This window comes from Fundulus heteroclitus, chromosome 2, assembly GCF_011125445.2.
Source record: "Fundulus heteroclitus isolate FHET01 chromosome 2, MU-UCD_Fhet_4.1, whole genome shotgun sequence".
In the NCBI taxonomy this organism is placed as follows: Eukaryota; Metazoa; Chordata; class Actinopteri; order Cyprinodontiformes; family Fundulidae; genus Fundulus; species Fundulus heteroclitus.
The window spans coordinates 30107191-30132567 of NC_046362.1; the positions used below are offsets into that span (position 1 = coordinate 30107191).

Below are 25377 nucleotides of genomic sequence, written 5' to 3' on the forward strand. Positions count from 1 at the left end.
ACTGCAGCACAGCTGCAATAAGAGGAGGTTAGAAAAGTAGCAGCCTGAAACTCCCATGAAGCGTTTACTCAAAATGTTAGGATTCATCATGTCCATGTTTTAGAAAAATAATTATAGTGATCTCTCCCCCAGCCCCATTTTTCACCCTAATAACAGACCTAAAAGGTAAATGTAACAAGCAAGTCTGAGTGATACAAATCCATCCTTTTGTCATTACATCCTTGTTATTACAATATAGCCATCATTGCAAGAGTCATGACACTGGTTATTAACTGATAACGTCAGCAGGATATTTATATTTATATATTATAATCATATTTTCACTAAATCACACCCAGACGTATCTACATCCCTATTCTGAGACATCCAGGCTTTTAATACGTTTGGTAATTAGTGTCATGTAATAACATAACGTAGGTTAACAAGTGCCACACATTAATGATTTAAAACATCTTACTTGCTTCACTCAAGAATCTATTTAATTAACCGGCTACTTGTGATGCTTCAATTCATGTTAGTTATTTTTTTTTTCCTCAGAGGTAATCTTCTCATGATACCACAGAAGTTAAATTAGCACCATCTTTGGGGTGCTGATGAACCTTAAGGGCAGAAACCTGTAGCCACTTTTACTGAATTTTTCAGTGATGGTTTCAGTGCCATTGGTTGTTACACCTGTGATTCTTTGCACGAGTGTCAAGCAGAGCACATAGCAAAACCAGTAATGCTCCACTTGTGAAAGTAATCTGCCGGGCTCATTTTTTGCACTAAGAAAAGCAACTCTGGGCGCCACTTTGCCAGACAGGACATATTAAGAAAAGAGAAACCTGAAGTCCACTTTTCTATAAGCTAAAACCCTGGTTCACTGCAAGACAAAGCACTTTTGGAATATCTTGTGTCATATTAAACAAGTGAGAAATTACAATGGTGCACTTTAGAGCATATTATATATATATAGAATATATATATATATATATAGTATATATATAGTATATATATATATATTATATATATATATTATATATCTATATATTACAAGGCCCTTTCAGAAGAAATTCAATGAAAACATCTGGCGAGAAAGAAGAAGAAGATACTCAACACACAAATTGTGAAATAAAAATGAATGAATAAATACCATTACTATTACTACCACTAATAATAATGATAATAATAAGTTAAAAAATACATTAAATACATTTGCTGCTATACAGACTACCAAAATACACCCCTGAAAGACTGAGGGGACCATAGAACATGTCGGTCCACAGAGCTCTGTTTCAAACATGGTTACCACATATCTGTCTGTCTCACCAGCTGAAAACAGAGCTTTATGATACAAGTGATGGAAAAAAAAATACTCACTGAGGGTGTAGTCTTTGCTGTGAGCAGGTGAGAGCTGAACAGGAGATAAATACTCTGTGTCTCTGCCTCTGGTGCCATTCATCTCATCCTTGGGTTGTTTCTTTTTACTCAATTTCCCTGGCAGAGTTTGGTACTTGCTCAGCTCCATGTGGGGACTCTAGATGGTATAAAGAACATAAAATCATAGATTATTAAGCTGTGTTATCAGCCATTTTAAATAATTTACCAACAGTCTGTGCATGACTACCATAAATCCAACCATAGACGATTAGTCGTGCTCAAGATTCACAAAATATGTGGTGTTTCTCTTTGAAAACAAAAAAGAACACATTCGCGTTTTTTAATGTAGCTTGCTCCGATATTCCTCTTTAAAAAAAAAAGCCTGTTCTATCCACTCTTGTGTTTTGAGTCCATCTTTCATAAGGTAGGTGGGGTTGTAATGATGTGAAAATGCCCTTTTGCTCCATTGCATAATAGAATGTCCTTTGGAGGGTGAATGTCTGACGATGCAAGAATCCGAGCAGGCATCAAAGTCAGTGGGAGGGGGGCTCTGAAGGAACAACTGGAGAAAGGCCAACAGACAGAAACAGCTCGGAGGCAGCAGTGATGCCAAGCAATACAGACAGCCACTTCAGGTAGGTCTTGGCCCCTTTTGTTTGTGTATGTGTGTGTGAAGATGTTTTTTTTTCTCCTTCATCTCATGCATTGAAAGTATTTGTGTTTTTTTACAGAAAAGATTAAGAAAAAAATCAGGTTAAACTTTTGGTCCCTAATGAACTGCTGTGCCAAGTTCAAAGTGCAGCTGTAGTGTCATATCACAATGTTTTTGTCATAAGCTACTTTTAAAATAGAGGACACGTTTGGGTTAGGGGTAGGGTTACCAAAAGTGAAAGTTTTTGTGTTGTGGATCATTTATATTTAAAAAAGGAGAGTTGAAAACTGTTTTTTTTTTTTTTTTTTTTAAAGGTGACTGAGAAACAGAGGGAAGATGGCCAAGAAGTTACTTTCATGCATAAAGAATAATGCAAATGTCACATGAGAAAAAAATATACAGACATCAGCTTTCCTAAAGACGAACAATATGAACAGTTTAGTAGTTTGCACAAGTTGAATACATGTATATGCTTAAAAGGCAACTCACCCACAAATCAACTTTTTTTGCTAAACTGTTAACATGGTTGTTCTATAGTGATGTCTATGTATCCTGGTGATCATTTTGAAAATTTACTAACCTAGCCAGCCAGATCGATAATGCACAGCCCATTAGGAATCTGGGCCTGCTCCCAACTAAAGGAGGGACATGCAGCAGAACTCTCTGATCTGATTGGACGAAGCAACACCTAGTATCTGCCTCCCAAATGTTGGTTTTAGCCAATCACGGTATAAATGAGAAACCATAACAAGTTACTCTGGGAAAGGCACTTTTTGCTGTTCTTCTTTCAAAGAAGAAATCATGGATTCTTACAAAACAGATGTGATAGCAGCGTCCTCCTGCTCTGCCGTGTTTGCGTTGGTTCAGCTGTGGGCTCAGCAGCTCTAGCTTTCATCACAGCTTTATGTCCCGCCTTAAACCATAATACTGCAAATTTGATAAGCCCAAACCGGTTTTTGGTTCGGTCATAAACGTCTAAAGCCGGAGCGGTCCAAAATTAATTCTTGTATGTTTGTGAACGCACAAATACCACGAGAATTCAAGCTTTCAGGCAAGGTTGACAACTTACTGCATTTTTGTTGAAATCTTGCTTTTGTGTGTAAAACCGTCAGTGTGGCGACCTGCTAAGGTTCAGCAGGTGTCTTGCCTTGAATTTCGTATCAGTGTTGCTATTGGTTCAAAGGTTTTTGTTACAAAACTGATGTGTCAGCAGCTCTACCACTGTGGGGTATAAAAGCAGCTAAGTCTTGTGCCTCCGTAGCAAGTTGGAGTTTAAATATTTTTTTTCAGGGACCAATCTATTAGCTTAGCATTCTGTTAGTTTATTTAGCTTTTACCAGTAGCACAGACAACGCCCCTTCGCACGTTTTCTTGTTCGCCGGGCACTACCTCCATTTTTCAAGTATGAGATTGGGCAAAGTAGAGCTCTGGTACGGGGGTGAGTTACACTTTAATAGTTGTTTAACTTCGTCTGTCAAACTTTTAGCTGTGCAATGAGAAATAGAGTGGGTGTGATGATGTGTAGCAATTACAACCATGTGAAAAAGTTCTGTGGCATCCCCCTTTTCTTTGCAGTGTAAAAAGGCACCAAAAGACAAAAAAAAAAAAAACATTTAAAATAATTCATCAACTTTGTAGACTTTTAGAAATTCAAAAACTAAGCGGTGTTTTTTTTAATCAAATCCATTTCAAATAACACATTACTTATATGTTTTAAAATTAAAAAAGAAAACACTGAGCTCAAGTTAAAAGCAGCATGAATGAATAAATCTAAGTGTAAATTCCCTTTTCAAATAAAAAAAAACTGTCTTTTCCACAAAGCAGCGATCTCTAGTGTGTAAATATGAAGCTTGTAGTGCGAGGATGCATGTAGAAATGCAGCAGATCGGTACCTCTGCCCCTACGTTTGATTCAGTTTCAACTGGCTGGATCTCTACAGCCTAAAAGCAACAGAAAGAGAGGAGAAACGGAAATATACAAACACAGAAAGAATTAGCAGGTTAGCAATCCCAAAGATTAAAAGAGCATGGATCGAGTTAGGCCCTCTTAACAACGGATTAAGACCACCAAATTATGTTTAAAACCCAAATCAGTCTTGGAAAGGCCTTCTAAAGCCTGTCAAGTATGCATTGGAGTCCTCATTACACAAGAGTTCAAACTATTTTGCACAAGCACAAAACTGCCCATCGCCGTTTTGTGGTAGTAGTTTATGTATGACATGTAACCTGTGCACCAAAGCATGTATTCATCAGGGAATTTAAAGCAGGACTGATCACACTGGCCTTATGTCGAGACTAAAACCTCATCACGTCGACACTGCAATGGCAGTACATCGCCACTAGATGCGTCAGATCCAGCCACTGCTGTTGCTTTAGTCAGAAGAAGAAGAACAATCCACGTTTTTTTAACACCTTTAAAATATATTTTACTGTGGTTTGCACTGAAAAGGTGTGCACAAGGTAAAAAATACCTATACTTATTCTGCTACACCACTAAGAGCCACAACCTCCCATGTATTATTGGGATATTTTAAGGAAACATCTTAAGGATGAGATGAACAACATTGCGGTGGGATGGCCTTGAAAGCAGCTGGGAAATCAATTTTTTTCAGGTGCTAAGAATACTGTCGCATCATGGTTGCTTTTATACTGAAAGGACATTTTCTAAAGTTTTCACAATGCAGACGCACTGAAACGTTTTGGAGGTCTTGGATTCTGGTTTTAATCCTAGGTAAAGAGGGCCTTAGAAAGAGCATATTTCAAGATACAATGCTTGAAATAACTATAGGAGCAAAAACAGAAAGGTTCATTTGATTAATAGATTAGTTGATTAGTTTGCAAGATTAGAAGAACTGATAAGAAGCAGAAAAGACACCTTTTGAAAACTTCCACTTTGCAACTCTTCAAGGCTGCTGGAGAGTAGTCTGTGTCGATGCCTAGAAAAGAAATCAGGATGTTTGGTTTTTTTTTAAGAAAATTTATTGTATTGCATGTCAAAGTGACACAATCTGCAGCTGAGCTTACAGTGATCCATTTAAGAAACTTGTTTCACCAGTAGTCATCAGTGACGTGTCCATAGAGTTCTGGAAACTAGAAGAAATGGAGCATGTAGTCAGATACTAAAACTCTGGTTGGTGAGTTTACTCTGTTTCTTTCAAACATGTTTACCTGGAATCTGGTTCTCTCTGAAAGGGAGATGAAGACAGCATGAGAGGAGAAGATCCTCTTGATGACATCTGTGCAGAAAAATAAAACATGTGTGACTCTAAACATAAAATTATACATTTTCTTCACAATTTCCAGGTTATCAGATTACCTCTGATCGGATGATATCGGAATGAGCTTTGTGTGTGATGGCTTTTGGCTTGAAACTGCTGCTCAGCTCCTCTTCACTACTTCCTGTTGGTTAACAATAGGAGTTAAAAACTTTAGAGACAAATAAATGCTGTTTTTGGGGTTTTTTATAGCCAAAAATCCTTGAATGAACATTAATCTTACCGTGTGTGAGTGCCATAACTTCCCTAATTTTTCTATATTGGCCAAGCAGGATGGTCAGCTCCTCTATACGACGATCCTGTTGTCACCAAATCCAAACAATGTGTTTTTGTTACACTCAAAGAAAGACAACCATAAATGATAAGACTAATAGTAGAAAAAAGTGATTTAATTTACCTTTTCATCATTTGAAGCCAACAAAGACTCCATCCCCACCTTCAGCCTCTGGTATTCCTGGTCTAACGGAATAAAAAGGAAACATTTTCAAATGGATCTTGCACAGCTTTCATGTACGTTTGTTCACGCCATCTGATGGTTGCCCGGAGCCGTGTTGGTGACAGATGTGACAGCCATGCTAACGCGAATAAGCAAGCAAAGCAAACGCACGGTGACAGCACGAGTGGCCACACAGCATCACCTGGAACGAACACTACAGTTTGATGGCTGAGAGTAAAAGACGGATGAGGTAAGCACAAAAACAAACCTGCACACACTGTCCATCAGCATCCTTTTAAATACAGACATGTGTTTGATGAAACCACGGTTTGTCTGCTGGACCTTCTCTGCCTTTTGTAGAGTGCAAACCATGAGATGCTTTTGAAATTTAACTTACTACAGTGTTTTACTGATGCTAAGGGATACTAGTTTGGATTTCTCTAACCCCAAAACCCCGTCACCTTATATAGAATATAAAAATGCATGTCAAGATCTGAACTTCTGCATTTCACTTATATTCTGAAAGCTTCTGAAAGTCCTGGTTGACTGTGGTGTTAATTATTAGATAAAATATCTTAATTAGCTATAATTTAGAGCTTCAGGTAAAAAATACCTTAAGTTTTCTGAAGTCTTAAACCTTAATCTTAGTTCCTCATCTGTATCTCGTTGAAAGGGTTTTAATAATAGTAGTTTGTGCAGTTGTTGGTACAACAGATTGGGACCATTTTCAGCGATTTTCAGCAAAATACATTTGTTTTTAGTATCAGTGAATCTCACAAACCGAAGAACAAACATATAAGACTTTTAAAGAGAAATCAGAAATGGCCAAAGAAACTAGGAGTCAAATATCAGCCAGAAAACTCTAAACCTTGCATCTCTACAAACGACTACACTAAGAACACGAAAGTAACTCTCATAACTTTTATTTAATTGAATCTATTTAGGTGAATGCAAAGTCTTTTTTTAAACAACAGACCTTCATAAATTCTGCTGGCATTTCCATCACGGCTTTTAACGGAAGAACAGGCCCTGTTACATTAAACCTCAAAAGCTCCAGACTGGATCTGTTCGTTGTGGCTAAAAAGTGAATATAATGCATTTACAAAGTTTGTGGGAAATACCTGCAAGTACCAGATATCAAATGTGATTTTTTTTTTGGCATTTTCAGTTAATTATAAACTTTTTTACCAGACTAAGTGTAATTAAAGTGATATTTTAGTACTAATGATCAAATGGAGCCCTTTAATTTTCCCTGTACAGAGAAAACACATTTCCCTAAGACTGGCTTTTCATGTAAAACTAAGTTGGTGGACTGTGAACTATTTTAACTATTTACAAACCATGAACCATGTCTGAAGGGGGGAAAAAGACAAGGAAGGACGGGGTAATCACAAGTTACTGTAATACATAAAAATAATAACATATTTGCATATTTCCGTAATATTTTACAGCAGAAACACAGAGCTGTCGATTACTGATCGGAAGTTCCCATAAACGCTAATCAGTATGAACTAAAAATGAGTTACACTTATTTCAAAAGTGGTTTTCAGGGGTATTTTGCCAAAAAATAATTTTTTAACATACAAATTGCAGGTAGGATTTTTCCAAATTTGTTTTGTAGAAATACAACAAAAAATTATTTCAACACATGATTCCTGTCCTTGGCGGGCTATTTAAATAAGTCTGTCTGTTTTATCTTATTTTTACCAGCTTAGCTTAGTTGTTTCCGCTTAATTGTTCTAGTTAAATTGTTCTAGTTTAGCTGCATTAACTGCAAATGGCAGAAATTCCTACACTTCCATTATTTTTGTCAACTTTCATGTAATTCATAAAAGCTACTATATTAAGTAACATATCATCTTTACAATGTGTTTATTTAAAAGGATGCAGGAAGTTTTTGTGCTTTGTTCTGGTCCGGTCCCAAATCAAACACTTCTTTTGTCCTTAATTTGCTGACATTGAGCTTTTAATCACTGAATATTTGTTTGGAAACTGGACCCATGAGAACATCGAGCTCACCATGCCTTACATTTGCTAATCAGCTGCTTGATATACACCTCCTCTGCAGAGCGGGGGAAGCAGAGAGTCAAGAACAGGTAAAGTACTTGTCAGAGGAGAGAGGGACATGTTGGTTACGTGTTAAGAGTAATCAAAAGTGACAGTCATGCATATCGCTGGCTGCCTCTCACACATCAGCGCGGACTGATGTGGGCCTGTGAGGATCAGTCAGGTTGTCAGCTGTGCATACCTCTCTCTGCGCTGTTGTTGGCGCTGCTGCCTCTGGCCAGCAGCTGGGTCTGCAAGCACTCGATCTCTGTGTCTTTAGAGGCCAGAAGCTGCTGCATGTCTGAGATTTCCGCCTGTGGACAGAGGCAAAGCAGATAACAGTGAACTGGCTTCGGCTTCCAGGTCACCGGATGTCAAGGTGCGTTTGAGGCGACCCGTCTGGCACAGATTCCTCTTAAAATCTTTGTTTTATAATCTAGAACTGGCTCTTTGGCCATCCAGTAGCAGATCCATACCTCAGTGAGCCAAGAAAGTCTCCCATAAACCTTTGATTAAAGTTATATGTGGTATATTACTGTAACATCTCCACACAAATCATCACATTTGCAAACAAAAAAAAATCTATTTCTGTGGCCCTGAAATCTGGAACATTTACCACGACCTTCATAAACATCAGACGGCTGTCATGCCACTAACGGGGAGTAGCGCTAACAAGGATGGTGCCCTCCCCTAAAAAGTAGGTTTTTAGGGGAGGGCACATTACATGAATCTTAATTTAAGACAGCAAAGTTTCAAAAAGTACAATTTACATTATTTATGCATTGATAATTCTTTTTTTTGGGAATTTTTTCTGTCTTTTGTGTCTTCAACATGTTGTGTTGAAGACACAGTTCATGCTTGTTTTTTTTTTTTTTTTCAGGCGTCCCATAAATGTTAGCTCCACGCCTCTTAAAGCTGCTTTTCAATAGAAACCTTGAAGTTTACACTAGAAGCCTACAATGAAGGAGGAAGCAGCCGAAACCACAGAGCAATTCAAAGGGCCCACAGGTTCATTTTGCAGGTCATGGTTATTTATGTTTGAGCTCTGTGCATGTTGTTTCACTTTAAGGTTGCCGTCGTTTAAAAAAAAAAAAAAAAAAGGTGACTAAAATATCAGAGCTTGGAAACAAGTGACAGGATTCAGACAGAAAATAAAAACAAGCATTCAGTAATAAAGGCTGCCTTTAACTTGTTTCCTTGATATAACAGATAAAGTGGCCAGCGTCATGCAAACAGATGAAGCTTCACAATAGCATCATATGGACTTAGATGATCCATGCAAACTTGCACAAAAAAGCAGACTGAAAGAATGAGAGCCATGAAAGGAATTTTAAGGTGTCTGCTTCTGAACATGAGAGTATATGAACATGCTTCAACTTGAACTAAAAAAATAATGCTTTACCGTCCGATTCAATATTTAATTTTATGAGTCGTAACAAACATTTAGCAATCACAAGATGAGGGAACAACTAAACTTTTCAGGGAAAGGAAAGACTTTTAAACCCAAGATAGCACAATTGGGAATGACGAACAAAGAGAAAAAGGGCGAGTAAAACGGAGCATATTGTTGAGGATGAGCTCAAAAGGAAGAGGAAGGCAGCACAGATTAGGACAAAAAGACTCAGAAATGCGACGGGAGCGAAGAGCAGGAGGAAGAGGAGGCACCTGTGCGCTGCGCCAGCGCTCCTCCCAGTGCTGCTTCTCCAGCTGTGTGTGCTCCACAGTCAGCTTGAGGCTGGACAGCTGGGTCATGAGCGACTGGTAACACACATGGAGAGAGTAAGAGATGGAGAGCTAGACAGAGGACAACAGGAAGAGGGTAATCACGGGTGAGGGAGGGAGAGAGAGAAAGTGAAGAGAGCAAGCCGCAGAGAGGAGTTAATATAGGAGAAGAGAGGAAAGAGAGAGAGAGAGAGAGTGAAAGAAGGGGAAGGAGAGGAGGAAAGGAGTGTTGTGAGCACAGAGAAGTAACAGCAGTTTGACCTTTAGATTAATCAGTAGGAAGCAATGCGTTAGAGGGGTTTTTAGCTTTGCTGTTCAGCAGCAAAAACGTCCATAGCTTATTTCAAGCAGCACCATAATTTAAAAAATATGGAATCAACTAACTAACAAAAACTAGAAAAAGCTGTTCCTGCGTAACAGCGAGTGAGAATGCTAATCTGAAGAATGATTCGAGAAGAAGATGCAGAAGATCGCTGCAGAAGAGAAAAAGCAGCTGAAAAACATTGAAATCAGATTTGAAGAATTTGAAAAAAAAATTTAAGAATTTGAAGGGATTTAAAGAATTTCAGAAATCTGAATAATTTGAAAAAAATGGAAGAATGTAAAGAATTTGAAAATTTTGAAGGAATTTGAAGTATTTGAAAAATTTGAAGATTTTGAAAAAAATCGAAGGAATTTGAAGAATTTGAAGGAATTTTAAGAATTTGAAAAAATTTGAAGAATTTGAAAAAAAAATTAAAAAAATTGAGAAATTTGAAGAATTTGGAGAATTGGAAGAATTTGAAGAATGTAAAAAATTTCAAGGAATTTGTATTAATTTGCATTGATTTCAATGGGAACAGGCAAAAAAAAATAAAAAATAAAATCGCACAAAAAGTGAAATATTTTAAAAAGAGTAAAAGTTAGCATAACCATGAGATATAGCAGTCATGCCAGGAATGAGCCGAACGTTTTGATACCAAAATTGTTGAAATCGATTGAAGTATGCAGGAGTAATTAGACGCCGACGGAATAATAATAATAAATAAAAACAGGAAAACAATAAGTGCTGAGCTGTATAGCATTCTCACTGACAAAAACCGTTCGATTTGTAACAGATGCAGACCCGCAATGAGTATGTAGATAATTTTGTTCGCAGGGAGCCGACACAACTACATTGGACTGAGGGGTGGTACCACAGGTGGATCAATCACGTTACAGGAAGTTACTAAGCATCCAACAGTCCGTGGTGCAGCATAGCCAATACAGTTGCATGGATTTATTAAGGTCGCTCTGTGTGCTGCAATGTGACTGAGATGTTGTATCCATGGTTTTAACACATTTTCCATGTTAAAATGTCCATAATTTCCAGAAAGAAATTTTCACAAATCTATATCAGCTATTTCTACAGTGCTCGGGCCTTAAATATGGAACCTAAAAATGGATGGATGAAGTGATGGATGCCCGTTGTTCCGAATTTAAGCAACCATAACATCTGTACATCCCTCCTGTCTAAAGCATCTACAACATGACATGATGCCGCCACTTTATGTCCTCTAGTACTCCATGTAAACATGCTAGCTCCCTCAAAGTCAAATCCTATAAATATCCATCACTGGTCTGCAAAATGAGTCCATTGAGAAAACTGAAACTGATCCAAATGAATCCAAAAGTCATTATTTGGGAACATGTTTTAGGATGTTAGACTAATCTAGAAAAAATCTGCTGTGTTACATTAATTCTATTTAACAAGCGTTGATGGATTCTAGGTGGCATTAATAATAAAACATGTAAAACATTTATTGTACCTCGTTTGCCGTAAAGGTTTTTCTAGTTAGCTAATGCTCAAACATTTCCAGTTTAATTTGCTCTAATACCAATTAAAAAAAAATAATAATAAATTTTTTAATTTTAAAAGTTGATTGAAAGCTCAAACCCAATCAAAATTACAGTAAAAAGTATAAATATCTATGTGCTATTTTATTATGTAAATTAAAATGTACACAAGAGGAAGGATGTAAAACCCCAATCTACCATCGCTTGTGTGCTTTTAATTCCTAAAAAAATGTTTTGGATGTTTATTTGCAAAGAGCATAAACTTTCTGTCTCTGCCGTTTTGTTTTGTGGAAACTTCTCATCTCCTTCAACACTACTGCAGTTTACTTCCACCTATATTAGCCTCCTTTGTGATCTCTGATAAAGATCTGACATAATGAGACCATGTAAGCCTCGCAGCTGCTTTTCCTTCTGCATCATACAGCAAAGAGAGAACAGAGAACATCTGTTTTCATTTGCTGCAGCTGTTCCTGGTAAGACACACAACAAATGACATGTGCATCCACATGTGAGCGCCGCAGATTCACTCGGTGTACCTTGGTGGCCCTGAGTTTCCTCTCATAACGACTCTTCTCTCCCTCCAGCTCCTGCACTTTGCTAGTCAGCTGCTTGACTTCTTGAAGCAAATCCTGCAGACAAAGCAAGCACAGTATTTTTTTTTAGCAAATTAAACAATATATTTATCAACTTCTGCACACTTCTTTAAAGTTTCGGAATGAGCAGGAGTTTTCTGAACAGCTGTATTGGGCTGTATGCATGCTAACATATGAGAGGGATTGTTTCCAAACACCAGGCTCATGTTGAGTGCAGTTATAAAAAGGTCTCCAGGGCTGGACAGTGCTCTGGTTAATATGGAGAAGCATGATTCTCCTGAAACAGACACCACAGCGTGCAGTTATCAGCAGCCAGGGAAAGGATAAACCCAAAAAAAAAAAAAAAAAAAAACACAACTAGAAGGCGTCCAGGTTGCACCTCTGCCAGCTGAGCACTGTCACTGTAAGAGGGAAACATTGAAGAGCCGTAGTTACTGTTACATGACCCATCCACCTGGTCAGAGTAGGAGAAAGCCGACATAAACTTTGTTAGTAACCAGAGCAATAATCATGCAAACAAACTGCATCTGATTGTATAAAAAAAAAACAGACACAATATTGACCCAAAAACACCGATTTGAAGAGATTTATGAAAATAAATTGATTTTACGTGAAAATATCATCAGGAGCAGAAGCAGAGAAAGATTCCTGAGGACTTCCCCTCAGAAAGTTACAGCACCGACCACACTTATTGGCACCCACGGTCAAATGTAAAAAAGGGATCAAATTAATGTATCTTTTTATTGCAGAAGCACATTCTGTCACTAAATAATGTAGGCAAATCCAACCTTTGATTTATGGACATTAAATCAGTTAGGAATGCTAATCCAATCACAAAAACTACATTTACATGAAACCATGTGTACCACAGTTAGTGGCACCACTGGTGTTCAATGCACTGGACTGATTCAGCAACATATGTTGGACCATTTTCTTGACGACCTATTTTCAGTTTGATGTCTGCATCCTGCAGCTTTTAATGCAAAAATTCATAACAAATAAATACATTTTTATGATGCCACACACTAACAAGCTTTCCACCGTCTTTAGAAGAAAACCAGGCCCACAGCATCACCGGAGTATCTGTGATGCTGTGGGCATCCCAGTGGGATTTTTCATTCTTTTACACAGATTCATCCCCATTTTCTGCCAAACAAAATTAGTTTCTTCTGACAAAAGCAAAGAGTTCCAGTTAATGTCCTAGTTTCGATTATTTTCACATATTTTTAGTCACAGGGACTCAGGGTGATAAATAAATACCTAAACAACTAGATATTCTATTTTACTACAAACTATTAGGCATTTCAGTTCATGTGGCATCAGTCAATTTGTTAAAAAAACATTATTTGGGTGATTTTCCCCCTTAGTTCAGTCTGTGATTATGCTACTGCAATAAAGACATTTTATAAATATCTTTTACACACATCTTGACCTGCTTTGCCAGTACACATGGTGGATGCTGCACATCTCACACTTTCTGAAGCACTTATTGCTCTGCAGCTCCTGACATGAGTGGAAGCATTTGGAAAACGAATCGAAAGTTTAAATTTCTGCCAGAACCAGAGCAGAGTGTCACCCCAACATCCTGCAGGACGCATACAGTTCAGACACTCCACACACACACACATAACAGGAGAGGTTGTTAGTTCAATTCTGGGGAAAATATCCAAATGCCAGCACTGGATTGTGGACGGGTTACAAAGGGAAAGGAGAAGAGAAGGAAAGAGGGTGGAAAGAGGAGGTCATCCATCATCATTTTCCATACATGTACAGTCCTTTGTTCTCCACTATGATTCAGCGAAGTAGGGCTCAGGTTTGACCCAACATTGGGATCCCAGCCTTGAACCGGGCTGCCACCTGGGTCCCCCTCCTGGGCTTCCTTCTCCTCAAGGGCCCGTTTCTCCTGGATGCGAGTGCTGATCTCCTCCTGAAACTTGCACATCTGTTCCTGGAGCTCACTGATGAGATTTACCACACACTGGCAGGGGTGGAGGACAAATGAAAGGTGGTAGACGATGTCAAATGGAGAGATGGAAGAAGAAGGAAAGATAAGTAAATTAGCTGCAACAATAGGAAGACAAGAGAGAGAAGATGATCATTAGACCGGCTAGTTTCGTAATTTAGTATGTACATGGAAACACGTGTTATTATAGCTTGAATTCCCCTGGCTGTGGATAGAAATTAAAATGTTAAGAACAGCAAACATACAAAATGAGAAGAAACCTCCTCAATGTGACAGAGGGAAAAAGATAAGCCTGAATTGTGTTGTTGAACAGTGAACAAGTCAGACAGAGGGCAGCCATCTTTCCTTGCCATTTCACATTGCTGAAATAGCGGGACACAGATATATGTTCAATATGCAAACTGAACACAGCGCCAGGCTTTGTCCCCCCACATTCCCTACAGGTGCCACGTGACGACCAGCAGGAAAAGAGGGGATGAGTTTGCTAACAGCTTATTTCAGTTTCAGTGGTGAAAGCAGAAAGTTCAGACAGGTTTAAAGAGCTGAGAATAGAAACATGTTTGTTTAAATGGGAGATAAACACACTTAGTGAGTGGATAATTCACTGACCTGCTCTACCATAACTTACAGAACTGTACAAAGGTTACGACCACCTTCATTTCTCTATAACTTTCTTCCAAGGTAGCTGCAGACAGACTTGTGATCTTTTAAAGCAGGGGTGTCCAAAGCGTGGTCCGGGGACCATTTGCGGCCCCCGTACTGATTTTGTGCACGCCCTCCGGGTGGCTGGTGCAGATGGAAACTTTTTATTTCAATTAAAGAAATTTAAATCTTCCAATTAAAAATGTTAGGTACAACACAAATCATTTACACTTTTAACAATGTGTTCAATTTTATAGTAAATTGTACCATATCTATCCACTGACTTTTACTCAAATGCAGACTTTGGTGTATTAAAAATCACTTTGAATTAATTTATTAACATTGACTAAATAAATACAGCAAGTGTTTTCAAAGAAATACTGGCCCAAACCCTGTTCTTATATTGCTAGACCAGAAATAATTCAGTCTTTTAAATTGAGACGGAAATAATTTGCAAACTGGATGACCATCTTTTAATAAGAGAAATGAGCAAAAGCCTTTTATTACCTTTGGATCTAGTATGATTTTTTTTTTTTTTTTTAGATTTTTATTCATTGTTTGGCCCTCAAGTGCTCTGGACTTGACAATATCGGCCCGCAAACCTTGGACACCCCTGTTTTAAAGTGATAATGTTTAAGATTTCTCCTGGATTATTGAATGTTTTTTTTTTTTTTTTTTTTTTTTTTTTTTTAAATCAGAGGGAGGCAAAGACTCCCTTTGATCATGATGATAGAATATTGACTACTTTGAGGTAAAAAAAAATAAAATAAGGAGTAACCACAACTAGATACAAAACATAATAATAATAATAATAATAATAATAATAATAATAATAAAGCTAACAAAAACCCAACTTCTCCTGCTGATCATATACTGTCTGCAAAGCAAATGTAAGCTATATACTCTTTGGGGATCACCTTGTGGGTTCAAGAATCCCATTTTCTGTCTGCATAAAGTTTGGTATTATCTACAATGTAATTGTGACATGCTGGTGGAAGCAACATCCCAAAAGATGGAATTTATAACAGGTTATTGGTTAAGTTGTTAATCATTAGGCAGAAAACTAATTTAGTCACCATATTAGTAGGCCTAGTAATGACATTTCCAATTCATAGCAACTTCATGATAATTAAGTAAATGCGGACAGATTTTTTTTTAACTATACGAGTGTGAAATCAATTCACATGTTTTGAAATTCCTCATATGTTTACACATACCTGGAAAATAAAACTGATTCTGATGTCTAATTTTTCACAACTATTCGACCCAGGGACAGCTTCTAGCTTTGTGGCATGCTAATGTTGTTTAAGCTAACTTTTTAGGGAGAAAATTAAACCAGTTTTAAAACAAATATCTGGGGGATTAAATGTTGAGCTAAAAGACTGTTAACCAAAGTGTGAGTGTTGTAAATTAAGGGTAGAGATCAGAGAACCAAATTTTATTGCTGGACATTTAATGACAAGGGTGTTATATTAGAACTAGTTAAGTAAAGTTAAGCTACTTTTCAAAGTCATTTATCCTTTGATTTAACAATTCTTTACCTCAACATTAAATAGGTTAAGAATTAAAAACATACATGTTTTTTCTGAAAACCAAGGTAGCTAAAGTCCAAAGAAGACCTTCAGGGAGCTAGACTAAGGATTACTTAAGACCGCTTTACAATATTACAAGAAAAGGCTGGTTGTGCGGAAGCAAAATGTAATTTATAAATAATATTCTAATTCCAGCAAAGTTAAGTCTAAGCAGAAAGATGGCCATTCCCAAGACGTTAAACCCTAGGCCTGCAACCTCTGTTGTCTAATGAGCCATTTGTCCTCCCTCCACCATCTTTCAATGTTTAGATCAACAAGACTGAGCAAGACAAGATGAAGGATTGGAGCAAAGGAAGATAAAAACAGAAGTGGCAAACAAAGGCATACATATCTTTTCTTTTATACAAAAAAAAAAAACCTCAATGAATTTCTGGCCTGAAAAAACAGCCTCACATCAGTCATTTGAAGTCTTTTAGCAGCCTGTTGCACAACCTGAAAAATGCACCATCAAACCAAACGTGTCATTCCCAGGGGGTCGTCAGTTGGCAGCAAGTTTTTCTGCGTCGTGCTGGTGTGGTTTCCTGAGGTGAAAGTGTTTTACCCCCAGGAATGCTCAGAATGGATGCCTGTCATTCCTCCTGACAGCTCACTGGAGCCTTGCAGCTGTTACCAAGTGCACACACAAACACATCAACCGGCTTTACTGACAAAACGCAGACTGGTGCCTGCTCCCATCTCTCTGTGGCAAAGGCTAAAGACCACAGCTCTGCAGAAGAAATGCTGGTTATGAGTGACCATATCAGTGCATTAGAGACAATGTGTTGCTACTAAACTTACCAAGTACTAACCTATCAGAGAAAATACCCCTATTTGTTAGATCTGACTGCATGCTGGAGCAGAAAGACATTTTTGAGAGCAGAGGTCAACCCCAAAACCGACATTCCTCCTCCGTCTCAGCATGGGACCTTTTCTAAACATGGCCCATAAAATAAAATAGAATAAAGAAATAAAGTAAATAAGGCATCCATTCTTTAGAAGTGTTGTGTTCAGTGTTGTCTCAGTTTGGAGAAACAGAAAACACTTGGACTGAAGAGTTAAGCTAAAGGCTAGATAGATTAATGCTATCTTGAAGCAACTCATCCCTAAAAATTGTCCGGAGTTAATGCAAAGGTAATGAAAACACATTTTCTCTTATGATTATTTACACACAGGTCACTGGTTATTCACACTGAGGTCCTCGTTGGTTGAAGGCCCATAAAAAACAAATGAAACGCATACGGCAAAGCTGCAGTTGTTGAACATACCAATCATTGCAGCCATACGACGCAGATTGAGGAAGCTATGGTTTTTAATTTGTCCCTACCTTAACACAACCGACTCAAAATGTGTAATAATCTTCTTATCCTTCCACCAAGTGCTACAAGAGGCTGGAAATGACCCATTAATTAAAAACAGACCAGATTGCAGCGACACTTCTCAAATGAATGATAAACTGCAGGGTTAAGAGCCACCAACAGGGGGCAGCACAGGTTATGGAGCTCAATAATGTTATAACAAAATCTAGTCATTCCACCAATATTTCTGTCATCTTATTAATGGGACTTTAAATTGAAGTAACAAGTTTTACAAATATTAAGTAAATACTGTGATACCAGAAACCTGTCCATGTCTACTTCAGTTTTTTTAGTCTCATTAATTTAGGTTCTTTGTCCAGTACTCCCAGTCACACTTTGTCTTAAATATTTGTGTTCATGTGGTAAAATTCATTTTGAAGCTAACTGAAGACATTCAAAGATTTAGAGTAAAACAGACTGGCAGCAAATGACGTGCATCAATCAGCCAGCCTTTAATCTTAGCTTTTAATTTTTCATGCTACAACCCACTTCAGCAGTGTTTGTCTGCCAACCTCTGCTGGCTGCGCAGCGCCATCCAATCCATCTCAGCACTCTCCTGCTAACAAGTAATGCAACTTCTTAAAAACCCTACCTACAGCTAAAGTCAACGTATCCAAGTTGTCTCTGAAGGTTAGCAGGGCAACTCTGCTGTGTGTTAGCGGCGAGAATTAAAACGGATGCAATAAATTGTCGCACCATTCCCCAGAGTGTCTTGGTTTTATTTTGTGTGGACAAGCTACTGGTTGCTTGACACCTCTACAGAAAATCCAAACAATCTAACACTCAAAATAAATTAAGACACTCTAGAAACCCCAACCACGTTTCCTTTCAGTAATTCATTCATGCGAAACAGGTAGGAGGCCTCCCCCAAACACTCGCAAGCTCTGTACTTCTCCCTTTCAAAATCAAAAGGTAAGCAGTTGACTAATCGTTTGAACAAAACACGTGAATATGACACAGAACCATAATCAAGACTTTTAAGGCTTAGCCCATGAAATGACTCATTAAAAAGGATTATCTCATTTCTGCTTATCAAATTTGAAACTGCAAACAGGACCCTGGAGTTTATCACAATTGCATAAAATGTTGCTTGTAGTTCGAGCATACAAAAGCCTAAAAAAGCCTAAAAAAATATGTACCTGATCCATTTTCTTAATGTGTAGGACAAGGTCTGCAAATTAGCTCTGGAGAGCTACTGGATTAAGAATAGACGAGGAGAAAGAGCTAGCAATATCTTTTTTGTTTCGGAGATAAACTTGCATTATAATGTTAAAAGTCAGCAGGAGATTCTGGTGGCTCCATAGATTCCTTACAGAATCAGACCGCTAACAGTTTTCTGCTACAATATTTGTATTGCAAATATCTTTCATGGTAACGGCGCGTGCCTCATAGGACAGGTTTTTTTTTTTAAACAACACATCCTTTCCATTCTGATCTTTTCCGTTTCAGTCATCATGTTACCAACCTCTTGAAGCTTCATCATCCAAGTCTGCTTCCACTGATGCTCGTCCCTCTCCATCCACAGGCGAGTGGGCTCTACAACATCTATAATGCCGCATCAACTCTATTCAGTAAAAAACGCAGCCCCAGATGCTTCATGCTCGTATGCGCACAAGGCCGGGCCGTCTGAGGAGCTGCCAGGCCAGCGGGGAGCAGCTAACCGTCAGAATGAACAAATTGCACAGAAAGAAAACAGCCAAGATGCATAAAGACTCCCCAACAGATAACGCTTGCACACACGCACATCTGAGCATTATTATTTGAGACCCCCGGAAGCTCCTAATGGGATTGTTTCCACCTTCAGCGGAGCAGAAACTTGCTAACCTGAACAGAAACTCTGATTCAGGAACACACTGCGTGCAACCTTTCACAATCTATAAATTACATCATTTCTACGGATTTTAATGCAACCGCTGCGGCTCTCTGGATATCAGGCAGTTTAAAAAATAAAATAAAATCTTACATATTTTCCTAACTTATGGGGCTAAGTATTTTATGGAATATAAAAAGAAAACAGTGCCGTCATGTAAGGTTTTGCATGTATTTTTCAGTTTTGGCTGTAGAATAATGTGAAAGTTATCACAATGAATTACATAACTGAACCCTGGCAGATACAAATGAATCAGATAAAGAGAAAAACAGTTTTTGCAGGGAATATTTTAATCACGTAGCAACCTTGTGATGTTTTGAAGGCCTTAAGGTTGCAGTACGCTCTTTTTTAAAAGATTTTTTAAAGAGACTATTCTTGTACACTGGACCTTGTGGCTGTTGTTGAAAGCATCTGCAGTGACTGTTTGGTGTGTTCTGGCTTGTCGGAGAGTTTCAGTGCTTAGATTTGTATCTCATCACTAACTGTGCCAGTAACTTTTTTTTTTTTTTTTTTTTTTTTTTTTTTTTACACAGGGCTGGAATGTTTTCGTTACATTCACATTGCATGCATGATGGTTTCAAGACAAAAGAGCGGGTCGTTCATCAGCTGATAAGGGCTCAAGTCACTGTTGCATTTATTGCTGGCGTAGACCTGTGGAAAAGCCTTTACGGGTGATTTGGTTTTAGTGGGAAACCAAAAACCGGTAAGGCAAGGCAAGGCAAGGCAAATTTATTTGTATAACACATTTCAGTACAAAGACAATGCAAAGTGCTGTAGGGCGATGACTGATTATGAACGTTAAGGGGCAAGGTTTCCAGAGTTTCTGGTGGAAACAAAACAATATCCTGAGCTGTTACACTTGAATCAAATGGTAAACCTTTGGAACCAGTTCATCTAACGTTATTTAAAAGTTTAATTACTGCTACTGGTGTTTTTATTTTATTTTTTTACAGAGTGAACTACCTCCTTATTCTTCATCTGTACTTGAAATTAACACTTATACAGTGTTAGGTGTTCCAACCAAACACTCAGCAGAAGGGTCTTGGGATAGATAAAGAATGAGATTAAACCTCATCAGTAATTTGTAGACTAAGTCAAAAAACCCACATTTGTGCCAGGAGACCAACAAAACTAAAGGAACTTTACAAAAGGATGGTCAAATATCACGTTGTGATGCCAGAAACGTGTGGATGTCTGCAAAAGGAAAATGTTGAGGTGCAATTAGCTAAAAAAAAAAAAAAAAAAAGTAAAATAAATAATAATTCCACTCTGGAAAAATAAGTAAAAAAACAAAAACATCAGTTTAGTATGCCAATGATGTTGATAGATGACATATTCAACATTTCTGGGTGTAACTGTAAGCAATATAAACAACATTTAAACTTTGGAGTTGCACTTTCTGACACCGACGTGTGATTTTTGGTTTTGTTTCATCATATCTTGAGTTTATTTTGCAGCTACTAAACTCTGACCAGCTAAAATTCAACAAGCTTCTAACAAATTCAGACTCTGTTAACAATAAATACGTATTGCAACAGTCATGCTCCTCTTCCCTGAGACAATCTGCCACAAGCCAACAGGTGAGTAACAGTAAAGGGATAAGGAGGAGCAGTCAAGGCCACTTATTCCCCTGCATGCATTCTAGCATTTAGTTTGAAACTTTGTTTCCTTTCAGAAGTGCGTGTACTGTTTTCTTAGGACAACAGTAAACACAAAGTCCTAAAAAGGGTTAAAAACAAAGAGCATAACTGGGTTAAAAGCTAATTCACACTGTTTGCATCTAGCAAGTACAAGTTTGGCTACTTTGAAGAACATTTTCTGTCCAAAATTCAGTTTTTGATCTCAATAGGAAACCCATGTACCGGGTAAAATATTGATTTATTGATGTCGCATCACTGACTCCTCGCTTGCTAACCATAATCCAACTAAAATCTTTTTTCTTTTTAACTAGACCTTCTCTGCTGACGCCTCAGCAGCTGGATCTGGGACCAAAAAGCACTAAAGCCAACTAGATGAATGAAGTGGGAATTTAAAGGTAAGACAAGCTAGCAGTGTTGTAGTCAAGTCACTATGCCTCGAGTCCGAGTCCAGGTTCGAGTCACCAGTGTTCAAGTCCGAGTCAAGTCCAAGTCATTAAAAAAAAAATCCGAGTCGAGTCCACTACTCATCCGAGTCGACTCCGAGTCGAGTCACTATTGACGTGTGATGTATGACATGAAGCAGTAACATTCCATTGCACTAATAACTCTTTCGCTGTAGTTACCCTTGGTTTTACTCGGTAAAACGACTGATTTTTCCAAGTCTAAGACATCTCCTAACCATGGTTTTTAAACATTGTTGTTATGGAACGCGCAACAGCGACTCGAGGTACGCTGATAGGCCGCATATGAAGGATGTTAAAGCCGCAAGCGGCGTCGATCGGCCCTCGCAGCCAAGCGCACTCCGGCAGGCCCGCCGGCGGGCGGGGTTCGCGCACCGCCGGCCGGCACCGCAGATGCTGTTACGCATTTTCCTCGCTCGTCCACCGGGCGATTCCCACAAACGCGTTCGGCAGCGTTCCCCCATGACTCACAACAAATCTGGTGTGGATCGGTCGATGCAGCGAGGAGATACAGCCGTTGGATAATGATAATGCATTTGGCCACCGGACCGGACTAAATTGTTCGGCGGGCCGGAAAATGTATACCGATTCCTGGACGGTGACTACAAACAGAAAAAAAAAAACGGCCGATGACGCCATGAACGCCGAGCAGGAGAAAAACAACGACTTACCTTTCTATCAACTTGGCCAGTTTTCCAGTCTTTTCGAGCCCTCGACACTCAATCCATCATTTGAGCTGAACGTTGGTATGTTGTTCCACAGTTCTACCAGTAAAATGGGCACCTGGACATCCTCTTGTGAAAGTTTAACAGCTGTAAAGTCGGTCCTATCGTTGTATCTGTTGCATGTGTAACGGCTGGTTGCTACGAGCGCTCTCACACTGTTTGCCCAACCTTAGCGGCAAGGGGCGTTGCTCATGAGATGGTGACGTCACGTGCGCGGTACGACATTTAGATATTAAAATCATACACCAAATAATATTCTAATGACATATTAAAATTATAGCCTAATGATAATGATAAAAAAAAGTCGAGTCTTTTTCTCAATTTCCGAGTCAGAATGATCTGAATGTGGGAGTCCGAGTCCAAGTTCGAGTCATCAGTGCTCAAGCCCAAGTCAAGTCACGAGTCTCTAAATTTAGCTAAAGACTCGGACTCGAGTTCGAGTCTCGGACTCGAGTACTACAACACTGCAAGCTAGTATGAAAAATATCTTTAAATAATCTTAAGAAAACATGGAGTTTTAGATGTAATTTAGCCTAACTTGGTTAAGACAGCTGTAGACAGCTTTGATGTCTTCTGCCGTTCTTTAACCCACGCTATTTTAGATTTTATATAGAAACTTTATGTAAGCAATACCCAGATTGGACAGCGCAACAAGTTATTTTGTCAAAGTGATGAAGTCTGTTAAAATAAAAAATAAAAACAACAGTGCATCAATTCCCACAAGATTATCAAATATGATGCTACAATAAATGTCTTTGAAGGATTGTATTCTGATAAACAGGTTTTAGACATGGCTTAATGTCTACCACCTGTTTTTCGTGGAAATAAGAAAAAAAATGTTTGTAATATAAACTGTGCTAAAAAGCCCCTTGTTTTGCATACAGTATTGTTTTTTATGCCACAAGTGAATTTGTCTAGAGTAAAAAAAAAAAGCACTTTTGGTTATCTTTGAGTAGAAGAAGAAACATTGTATGAGGACAAGCACATTCCATACCTCGGCTTTGTTGTTCTTTGTGTCTGTGGGATCCTGAGGGTTCGTGTTGGTTTGCGTCTCCTCCATGGTTACCAGCTTCAGTTTCAGGTAGGACACTTCGTCCATCAGATCCAGCTTCTGCGTCTCCAGAGAAGTCCTGCTCATCAGCTCCTGGAAAAAAACAAAAAAAACAAAAACAAATGTGGATTCGATTGCACACGGAAGGGGGGGGAAAAAAACAAACAAAAAACTTGTTTGTTGCTTTTGCAGGACCCAGTAGCAGAAAATGTTGTACACTACATACATGCAGGGACTGAATAACTCCACTCAGCACAATGTTCTTCCCACACTAAGAGAAGGCTGGCTGGGGGCTAAAGACCCCACAAAGCTAAATATGCATGCTCTCACGCACACACAGACTTGCTGCAGGCTATTAATATCACCGTCCTCCATTGGCAGAGAGTGGAAAAGAAAGCATGTCTGAAAAAGAGGCAGATAAGAGATGTAGAGTCCCCTGAGCATGATAAAGTTTTGTTTTTTATGACTCAGCTTTCAATTCCTCATCCAAGCTACTTCCAGTTCCTCTTCTGATCTTTTTCTAAATTCAAGCTTGAGTAGTTGTGAACTGATGACGAAACATCTTAATCTTGTCATCTTGTTCAAAATACTTTTTGAGAGAAACTGGGAAGAAAATATGAGGTTACAAGGTTTTTGTGGAATAAAAGTACGGATGGGCCAAAACAGGGGTGTCCAACATACGGCCCGCGGGCTGGTTCCGGCCCGCCGAACAATTTAGTCCGGCCCGCTGGCTAAATGTATTATCATTATTCAAAAAAAAAAAAAAAAAATTTTTTTTTTTTTATCCAGTGTCCTGTCTGGCAATGTGGCAATAAGAATGAACTTGTCTTAATGCCAAAAAGAGCTCATCAGATTTGACTTTCACAAGTGGAGCAGTACTGCTTTTGCCATAGTGCTCCGCTTGATTTATGAATGTGAATAGTTTTATTATGATTCATGCAGGGAATATCTCAAATGATATGGACACTACAATGGGAAAGTAGGAGAGGAAAGGAAGAACAATAAGATCAAAAGAAAAGGTGAAAGAAAGAGGAGATAAAAAGAGAATGATAAAAATAATTATTGAAAAAAACATGTAATATACTTAGTTTAATTGAAAATCTGCAGTTCCTATATTGTCCACGAGGGGCGCTGTGTTTTAATCAGCAGATGGTAGCACTGAGCTTCAGATGTGGAAAATTGATTTTAAATAATTTCTTAATTTTTATCTGTTTGATGTATTTTGTCATGCGGGACAGTGTTTTTAAGTTCCAAAAAATGTGAATAAATGTTTTTCAACATTGTACAATCACTGTGATCAGTTCTTATGCATAATGCATAAGTAAATGTTTAACTGAGTAAAAGTATTGTTGAAATTGCACATACTTTTCTTAAAAACGCTGAGGTTATTCATAAGATATTGTGTAAAAGTGAAATTCATTTAAATATAAAAATCAACAACAAGTCCACATTTATTAGTTCTATTTAATCTTGCAATGAGTTTACTCGTGTGGCCCTCTTGAGATCAGATTAAGCTGAATGCGGCCCCTAAACCAAAATGAGTTTCACACCCCTGGGCTAAAAAGTTCTGGTCTACAATCATTGATAGTTGAATTCATGTTATACATTATGTCTAGTTCTGGTATATTTAAAAAGATCGATCATGTTGAGTCGGTTATATGATTATTCATCTTGCATCTCATTTCCAATTGAACTTTCTTTGCTGTTACTGTATTTTTAAATTCTGAATAAACTTTTCTATTCTAACTAACAGGACATTAAGATGACACTCCCCATTCACAGGATCATCAGCACAGGAGGCGGAAAGCGGGTTAAATGTCTTACCCTCAGACACGTCAGCATAGTAGCCATTAAACTATTTTAAGTGTTACACATGAATGGGTAACATAAGAATTTTTCAAAAGTGATGCATTTATTTAACCAAATAAATAAAGGTAGTTTTGTTTTAACGAAGCTCAGATATATTACAAATATTTGAGATTCAGGCAAGCAACTAAATTTAACTTTTTGTCTTTGGACAAAAATAGGAGTTAAAACCCCAAGCATCACATATTGTGTGTACATCAAAGATTTACTTAGTGTGTTATCTTGACAAAATGGAGCTCAGAGGAAGGGAAGAGGACACACTCCAGCTTTGGCTGGACTGGTTGCTGGTAGGCCAAAGGAAGGAGCAAGGTTTTTAGGCTGCAGTTAGAATACAGA

The 25377-nt window shown here is 38.3% G+C and overlaps 1 protein-coding gene across 1 annotated transcript in view; it reads right to left on the bottom strand.

Moving 5' to 3' along the window:
• ppfibp2b (PPFIA binding protein 2b) overlaps positions 1-25377 on the bottom strand; it is a gene marked incomplete in the record, with an annotated part of 133796 nt that overhangs the window by 34956 nt on the left and 73463 nt on the right. The window contains 13 exon segments of the mRNA XM_036124677.1: positions 1360-1516; positions 4886-4946; positions 5035-5100; positions 5179-5246; positions 5327-5409; positions 5509-5584; positions 5683-5744; positions 7751-7783; positions 7970-8081; positions 9433-9561; positions 11841-11933; positions 13663-13875; positions 23119-23268. Coding sequence (XP_035980570.1) covers positions 1360-1516; positions 4886-4946; positions 5035-5100; positions 5179-5246; positions 5327-5409; positions 5509-5584; positions 5683-5744; positions 7751-7783; positions 7970-8081; positions 9433-9561; positions 11841-11933; positions 13663-13875; positions 23119-23268 — 1303 coding nt within the window.